At 37.4% G+C, this 9578-nt stretch overlaps 1 protein-coding gene across 1 annotated transcript; it reads left to right on the forward strand.

The window, feature by feature from the left end:
* On the forward strand, positions 85-4668 carry LOC107629707 (putative disease resistance RPP13-like protein 1). The gene is made up of 3 exons (XM_021118213.1): positions 85-3841; positions 3966-4004; positions 4317-4668. The coding sequence occupies exon 1, from the start codon at positions 258-260 to the stop codon at positions 3072-3074; it is 2817 nt and encodes a 938-aa protein (XP_020973872.1). The 5' UTR covers positions 85-257; the 3' UTR covers positions 3075-3841; positions 3966-4004; positions 4317-4668.

A 9578-nucleotide genomic window follows, 5' to 3' on the forward strand; every position in this document is an offset into this window, starting at 1 on the left:
TTCCTTTGAGAATATATCATATAATAATTGAGAATATAAAAAACACTGGTCGTTTTAATTTGATATGTTGTAGTCAACAGCACTTGTTGGAGGAGACTTCCAAGTCAACTAAAATAGCAGGGTCGTGTGTCTGGGTCAAGCTAAAGGCTAAGCTGGGAGCACATGTTATTGCAAGTTACTCACTTTGTTTGGATCTCTGCTTGGTGTTCTTTGTGAAAGTATTGAGTGTCAGCGTCACAACTCACAAAGAAATCATAATGGTGGCCTTCCTGTTGAGTGCATTCGTTCAAGCACTCTTGCAAGTCTTGCTGGACAGGTTGGCTTCTCGTCAAATTCTGAAACTGTTTCGTCAGAAAATTTCAGCAGCAAATGAAGCACAAGCAGCAGCCGAGAAGCTGAAATTCCAACTGCTATCGGTGAATACAGTACTTGATGATGCAGAGGAGAAGCAGATCGTCAATCCATATGTCAAGATATGGCTTGATGAGCTTCGAGAAGTTATCTACAAGGCGCAGGACGTTCTAGACCAAATTGCTCTTGAAGTTGACCGATCATACAAGGCCATGGACAGGGTAAGAGAATTCTTGCATATTACCAATAAGTTGACTTCTAGTCTTGTTGAGATAAACAGTAGAATACAAATTTTAAGGGATCAAAAAGATTGCTTAGGCCTCAAAGAACAACTAGAAAAGCGATCTAGCCTGTATTCAAGTGGTACTGATCTATTGTATGTACCGACAACCCGTATAGTAGATGAGTCCAAGGTATTTGGCAGAGATAATGACAAAAAGCAAATCATTCAAAAAATGAAAGATGCGATGGAGCAGAAAGTGGAACCTGTATGTGTTGTTGCAATTGTTGGGATGGCAGGGGTCGGAAAGACCACTTTGTCTCAGCTCTTGTTCAACGATGGTGGGGTGGTGCAGATGTTCGACACGCTGTCTTGGGTTCAAGTTTCGGGGGAATCCGATGTGGTCCACTTAACCAAGAAGGTTTGCGGGTCAGTAAGTGAGAGCTTGGACGCGCTTCAAGTCCAGCTAAATGAGAAGCTGAAAACACAGAGGATGTTGCTTGTTTTAGATGATTTTTGGTCCTTGAACTCTTTTGATTGGGACCTTTTCAAAATGGTATTTGCCAATGCAATGCCTGGAAGTGTTATTCTTGCCACCATGCGCAATAAAAATGTTGCAGATACCATGCATGCTGCTGTCACTTATCCACTTTCCCCACTATATAAGAATTGCTGGGACATCTTTGCCTACTATGCTTTTGGAAACAGAAGCCCTGAACCTGATACATCTGATCCAGCTTTGGTGGAGATTGGCAAAAGAATAGCAACAAAATGCAAAGGTCTTCCTTTAGCAGCAAAAGTTCTGGGGAGTCTTTTACGTTCAGTGACTGATGTTGGAGAATGGAACAACATACTGCAAAGTAAAATGTGGGATCTGCCAGCTAACAAGAGCAACATATTACCTGCATTGAGATTGAGCTATCAGCTTCTCCCTTCGTATTTGAAGGCCTGCTTTGCTTATTGTTCTCTGTTTCCAAAGGGATATGATATTGATAAGCAGAACCTAATCCATTTATGGATGGCTGAGGGTTTTCTGCAACCATCAAAGACTAAAACGATGCACAGAGTTGGTGAGGAATACTTGCAGGAACTGTTGTCAAGGTCACTACTACAACGATCAACCAAGAGTGAGTCATGTGTTGCAATGCATGACCTCATAAGTGACTTAGCACAATACGTGGGGGGCGAGTTTTTCCACTCCATTGAGGAAGGTAACTTTCAGATGATCCCAGAGAAAGTTCGTCACCTGTCATTCTCAAAAGGTCTGCCTGATAAACCTCCAAATTATTTTTCACAGTTAAGAACCTTTCTATCATTTAGAGAGGCAAACTCTAGTGCATCTGGTGCATTAACTAATCAATTTTTTTATGGATTGATACCAACATTTGAGCGTGTTCGTGTTCTTTCTTTGCCTGATTATCCAATTTCTACGTTGCATAGTATTGGGCACATGAAACATTTGCGGTATCTGAATCTTTCTGGCACAATGATTGAAGAATTACCAGAATTCGCAAGTTCCTTGTATCATCTACAAATCCTGCTGCTATCAAACTGTGTTTATCTCAAAAGTTTGCCCAAAGATATGGAGAATTTGACTGATTTACTCCAGCTTGATGTTACCGGTGCTCCCTTAAAAGAAATGCCACCAAATTTTGGTAGATTGAAGCTTCTTCGGCATCTTACTACCTTTGTTGTGAGCGAAAGCGCAAGATCAAGCATTACTGAGTTGGGAGCTCTATCTCAACTTCATGGTTCACTTTCAATTGTGAATCTACAGTATGTCAATGATGGCAAGGATGCACTAGGGGCCAACTTGATTGAGAAGACATTTCTTGACGAGCTGGTGTTAAAATGGACCAAGACTATCCATGATGTAGAAAATGAAGCAATCACTCTTTACAACCTGAAGCCATGCACAAATCTGAAGAAGCTTGAGATAGAAAACTATGGTGGTAACACATTCCCAGATTGGTTAGGCAACCCTTCATTCTCTAACTTGGTGTCTGTAAAACTCATTCATTGCAGCTTCTGCTTGAGTTTGCCACCACTTGGGCAATTATCCTCCATGAAGACACTCCTGATAGAAAAAATGACATGGCTAGAAACCGTGGATTTTGAATTCTATGGAAATAGAAATTCACCCTTCAGGTCCCTTGAAACTTTGACGTTTAAGAACATGCCTAGTTGGAAGAAGTGGCTGCCATCAGATGATGTTCAAGAGCACTTCCCTTCTCTTAAAGAGCTTCACATTTTGAGTTGTCCTAAATTTGCTGGGAACTTACCCCAACATTTGGGTTCTTTGGAAAAACTAGTCATTGTTGACTGTAGCATTGTTACCGACTCACTTCCAAGGGTTCCATTGTTGAAAGAACTGGAGCTAACTAATTGTAATTCATTGGTTTCCCTGCCTGAAGAAATGATGTGGGGGAACCAACAAATGACCAAGGTGACTATATGCAATTGTCAGTTGCTTCAATCTCTGCGTACTCTGCTTTGCACTTGAAAGACAGTTGTCACACGCTGCAAGTGTTTCTCTTATCTTCTTTTGGGGCCCTTCAGGATCTCCATATACAAGGCTGTCCTAATCTTCAATCTCTTGAGATATCAAGCGATTCTACTGAGAATTTGTCGCACCTTAAGAAGGTGCAGCTAAAGGACTGCCCCAAGCTAGTGTCTTTCCCGAGTGGAGGGTTTCCTACTAATCTTCAAGAGTTATCAATTTGCAACTGTGACGAATTGTTGCCCGAAGCAGGGTCTAGTCTTCGTCAAATGACATCGCTTGCGTACTTGGAGATTAAGGGGAAGTTGATTGGTTTAGATTCATTTCCAGATGGAGGACTGCTTCCATCTTGCTTAACTGATCTTCATATCATAGGATTTGAAGATCTCAAGTCTCTGAGTCATGCTGGTCTTCAACACCTTGTCTCTCTCAAAAGTCTGATGATTGAAAGTTGCAAGAAGCTAGACTCTCTACCTGCGGAGGGGCTTCCAGCTTCCTTATCAAAACTTGATATTGTGGATTGTCCATTGCTTGCTCCTCTCTGTCAGCCTACAGGAAGCTATTGGTCCCTCATTTCCCATATCCGCGACAGAAACATTGTGCGAAGAAATGATATCTAGAAGAATGAATAACTGGAGTGTTCCTTTGATAAGTTGCCATTTCTGCTTGTGTATGAATCTCCTTGTGCTTTGGATCACAATAAGTGCAATGTTCTGTTAATATTTTTGGAATGCATCAAGATGGCCTGCTTTCTGTGCTTTGTGCCTGAGGTATAATTATCACAAGTTTTTCAGGATTTCTGTTGTATTATAAATTGACGTAATTTTGTTTAACACCAATAGCTATAGTATCATGCACTAAAACTAATTTTTTTTTGTTTTCGTTACCATGTAGGTCGATACCCTGGTCTACCTTTGACACTTCCCAGAAAAGGTATAGAAATTTCATGAAATTCAATTTATCCATCATGCTTCAATTCTTTTTCATCTTACCATATAAGTCACGTTTTTGGTTTATGGGTTTTAAAGAAGGGTTAAACTACTTAACTGATGGTAAATGTACCTGGTTGAAAGTGGCCAAGTAAGGAACTATATAATCCATATTTTGCTCGGTTAGTTTGCGGGTACAACTATATATGCATGGTCATGTTAGGTTCTGTCATTGAGGCTTGTGATTCTGTTACAGGCTGATAGCGTATATTTCATTTCTTTTGGGACTTGGTCGGTAATGAATTTATTGTTTCAGGTTTATGGTGGAGAAGCTAGGGTAATTAACCTGAGCACTTTTCCAACTCTAGCTGGGATATATTGCTTATATGAATCTGGGGAGTACTAACCACATCTGGCACTGTCGCGTTTTCAGAACAAAATCCTGTGTTTGGTCGGAATTTTCAGGGTACAATTCTTGTTCTGCATAAGCAATTCAGAGATGAGAGATGGCCAAAATAAGACTTCAAAAAGGCAAATAAATTAAGCCTGTTCTTTTTTCTATTTTTTTTTTTGGACTGGAAACTAAGCCTATGGTTGAAACAATATATTTATACATATGTCAGCATATGTAGAGGAATTCGCAGTCGTATTTATCTATAGCTTCGTTACTTCGTTGTTTTATTTTGTTCCACGGGGTTTTTAGAAAGGCAATTACTCAAATGAAGATGGTAAAAACATCTTTTTATGAAGATGCTTTGTTAAAAAGTGTGATTTATTTATTTAGCCACACTTTAAACAAAGACAACACTTTTATAAATATTAAAATCTAATCATTCAATCTATCATCCAAAGGTCAAAAGAGAATATTTTTATATGAAGACAATTATAAAGTCTTCATTATAGTATCCACCTTTCAGAACTGTTAAGATTATACAGAACTCTATTTTGTGAAGTGAAACTAGTCTTCACGAAGATATATAATTATGTAGAAATTGAATCTTATAGTCTCAAAGGTATCTTTAAAATAAAACCAGACTTCATTTTGCAAAACTATTTTAAGCATAATAATACTTTGTTATTTAATATTCTATAAATGTAATGGGAAATAAAAATAACATTAAAAGCTTAATTATAATAAATCTATTTATTTCAGTACGATGATAAATTGATATGAGAAAGTATGGGGAGCCAATAAATTTAGTGGATAATGTGTACAATAGATAAAATTAAAATTAACATCAAATGATAATTAAGTTAATTAATTTTTAATAATTTTCAATTTAAAATTCAAAATAAATAAAGATTTGTAACAGTTACGTATACATCAAAAACAACCTCCCTCTCCCCCATGTGACAAACTTCCTTCTCGCCCAGTCTCCTCCTATCTCACCGATGCCGCGCTGCCACGGACAGTAGCCGCTGTCGTCCATAGCTTCGGCTAACGCTGCTGTGCGCACCGCGAACGCCAAACAGCATAGTCGCGTAGTTTGCGTCATTTGCGAAGCTCCGCTACGCGCCAGTCGTGCAGCCCCTCTCCCACAGTCGGTCCGACACCGCCCAGTCGACGCTGCTAATAAATGGTGCGAAGAATGAAGAGCTTTTCTTTAAAGTAACAGGACACAAACTCACGATGGTTGAGGTTGATGTCACATACATAAAACCATTCAACACAAACACCATTGTCATAGCACCCGGTCAGACCACAAATGTTCTTCTAAAAGCCAACTTCAAGACCGGCAAATTCTTACTTGCAGCCTCTCCTTTTATGGACGCCCCCATTCCCGTTGACATCAGAACCACCATTGCCACGTTACATTATCAAGGTATTTTAGTTTTTAATTTTGATTAATACTACGGGGGAGATTCGCAACCTCGCCTAGTCGAAGTTGTCGTTGCGTAGCTGTTCCGTCGCCGGATCTCCTCCCCTATCTCCATGCGTCGTCGTCGACTCTCTTCACCCCGCGAATGCGCTAGATGTTTAATTCACTAGATATGTAGATGGTTATTTTAATTCTTAATTGGATGGTTATTTTTTTAATTCAGTTTAAGTATATACAATTAGCAAATGTTGGATGGTCATTTCACTAGGTAGCTAGATGGTTATTTTAATAACTACGTGGATGGTTATTTGATGACGATTCCACAATGGTGATGGAAGAGGGGGCTACAGGGGGTAGACACTAATGGCCAATGAGAAAGCTTTTAACGCCGGAGAGATGGGATGATTTATGAGGGTGGGGGGTGGCAAAAAGTTTGGGAGGAAGAGAATGTTTGGGTGAATTCTTTGAGTAAATTAGCGTTGAGATGTTAATTTTTTAAAATAATTGTTTGTATTTCTTTTTTTTCTTTGTATTGAATCAAATTTAAAACTCATTGTACACATTGTCATGATTTCTCATGTCATGATTTCTCATTGTCTCTCTAGTGGAGTTCAATTAATATATACCGATATAATAAAAATAACAATAAATAAAAACGTGACACATAGATTATATTATCCATATTAGTATTTATTTATTATTACTATATTATTTTATTATCTTTATTAAAAGTTTGAGTAAATGACAAATAGGTTTCTGACCTTTTTTTTCGCAGATATTTTCATCCCTAACCATTGAAAAATACTTTTAAATCCCTGACGTTCTTAAAAGTTGGACGGATCAGTCCCTCCGTCTAAATGCCCCCGTCAAACCCAACGGAAAAATATGACGTGGCTCCTGTAATGCTTGACAGGCGTACACGTGAACACACATACGCATCGCCATGAATTCAGCAAATCCTCATTTCTTCATGAATTCTCTACTTTGCATGCTTTTTTTTCCATTTCTTTCAAGCCATTCTTACCTTCAAAACTTTAAATCACTCAAACAAACATATCAAGGCATCGAATGAGAGAAAAGTAAATTAAATTTAGCCCTAACCCCATTACAACCCTTGAAAAGACCTCTTGATATGTGTATTCATGCATTGAATATATGTTGATTGATAGAAGAAGAGCAAGTTTTAAAAAGCAAGATTAGTAGAGAACTGAGAGAATTGACCCTCAAACACTAGAGAGATTAGAGTGCAAACACTTCCGTTGAGGGTTCGATGCTTAATCCCTTGTTCCTTGTTTTCACGAGCTTTCTTCTTGCAAGTATATTTATACTTCATTTTGAGATTTGAATTAGTGGAATTCATAAATAATCATACTATCTTAGCCCTACTTGTTCATATATGTTCTTGGAGATTGATTCATTTTTAACCAAATAGGTAGACGTATTTTGCATATTAGTTGATGAACTACAAGAGTTTAGCATGAGGACATGCTAATGTTTAAGTGTGGGAAAGTTGATGAACCACAAATTTATGGTTTATATTGTATTGAATTTGATGGATTTTATCAACTTTTTTCACATTTATTCACTAAAATAGCATGGTTTTGTGAATTTCTCCTAGATGTGCTTAATGATTGAAAACATGCTTTCTATGCTATTAAATTGCTAAATTTAATTTACTTTTCTCCCATTCGATGCCTTTATATGTTTGTTTGAGTGATTTAAAGTTTTGAAGGCAAGAATGGCTTGAAAGAAATGAAAAAAAAAACATGTAAAGTGGAGAATTCATGAAGAAATGAGGATTTGCTTAATTCATGGTGACGCATATGCGTACGCGTGACAAGCATTACGGGAGCCACGTCAGACTTTTCCGTTGAGTCTGACGGAGGCATTTAGACGGAGAGACTGATCTGTCCAACTTTTAAGAACGTCAGGAACTTAAAAGTATTTTTCAATGGTTATGGACGAAAATGTCCGCGAAAGGACCTATTTATCTTACTCTAAAAGTTTAAAACATCCCTACAATTACGTTAAAAAGACAAAAATATCCTTCAATTTAATTTTATAAAAAAAACTTAAATGTTCTTATTTGTATGTTTGATAAAAACAACCCTATTGTATTTATCAAATTTCAAATAATTTAAAAAATAAAACCAAATTTATTCCTCAAAACAACACAAAACAAAAATCTAAAAAAAAAAAAAAATTAAATTTGTTCTTCATCTTTTTCCTTTTCCCACATTTGGAAAAGAAAAAACCAATTCATCGTGACTCCTCGCTCCTCTTCTCTTTCACTCTTTGATTATTCCACTTCCTCCGCTAACACTACTCATTCTAGAAGGCTCCACCTCTTTTGACGTCGCCATTCTCAAGCGCAGCGAGTCCCCACCATACCACGAAAATCCCGCTCTCTCCTTGACCCTGCTGACCTGCTCTCTCATTTGACTCTGTGATAGAAAATTTGGGTTATTGGTATTAGGATTGTGATTTTGGTAAATGTTAGCATGCACTAGTACCTGTTTTTTTTTTTTTTTCAAGTGGATTTGACAACCCCCAATTTTAAGCATTACACTCATGTACTACACATTCACATAATATATTCTCACACACTACATGGGTATACTACTACTAACATGGATTCTATATTCCTCACTGAAAATTCGAACCCGAATGCAACTCCCAGCTGCCATTGATCCAAGGCCTTGGCTGCCTCTATTACCTGTTTGAATAGTTTGTTAGTCTCTGATTTTAGTTGTTGGTCTTCTAGTTATGATTGTCATGTATTATTGTTTTTGGTGAATGTTAGCTTGTTTTTGTATTTCCGGTCTTAATTGATTTTAGATTTTCAAGGAATAATTAATCATGTATCTCATTGTAAATTAAACTTTGTTGTTAGTAGGTAATTCTGAATTGACATTTATAACAAAGTATTGATATCTGGTTGCATGCATCTAATTATGATCCTACTATGCTTATTTGTGCATCTAATTATGGTTGTAAATTAAAGGGTTAAATACGATTTTAGTCTCTAATGTAAGGTATAGATTGAAATTTTTGTTTTGTTTCCAATTTTTTTTGGTATACAAAATCGTTTCTAAGATTTAACTTAGTTTTAAAATTGTCTTTTGGATCAAAATACTCTTCTTCTTCTTCACCAAAATATCCCGTTCTTCTTCTCCATTACAGCAGCATCTCTTCTTCTTTTTCTTCTTCTTCAACTAGAATTTCAACAAAATTTCAACTAAAATTTCAACAGCAACAACATAATTTCAACAGCAGCAACAAAACAGAAGAATGGAATAGAATCAAAAGCAAAACAAAAATAGAAGAATGGAATATAATCAGAAGCAAAACAAAAACATAAAAAATAATGGAATCCATCAGAATAGAATCAGAGTCAACAACAATAATGTAATTAACAAAATAAACAAATTTAACAATGTAATTACTAAAAGAAACAGAAGTAGAATAATCAACTTAATTAACAAAATCAGAAACAAAAGCAAAATAATCAACTTAATCAGAAACATAATTAGAACCTGGTGGCGAGGAGCAGTGGTGAGCGACGAGGAGCAGCGGTGACATGCGACGAGCAGCAAGGAGCAGCGGTGAACTAGCGAGGAAGAGGAGCAGCGGCGAGCGACGAGGAGTAACAGGGACCAGCGAGCTAGCGAGGAGGATCAGTAGAACGATGAGGCGGCGGACGTCCTCTTCACTGATCTGCTGGCGTCGACATCTGTCCTCTCTTGCCAGCATTGTCG

This window comes from Arachis ipaensis, chromosome B03 (assembly GCF_000816755.2).
Source record: "Arachis ipaensis cultivar K30076 chromosome B03, Araip1.1, whole genome shotgun sequence".
In the NCBI taxonomy this organism is placed as follows: domain Eukaryota; kingdom Viridiplantae; phylum Streptophyta; class Magnoliopsida; order Fabales; family Fabaceae; genus Arachis; species Arachis ipaensis.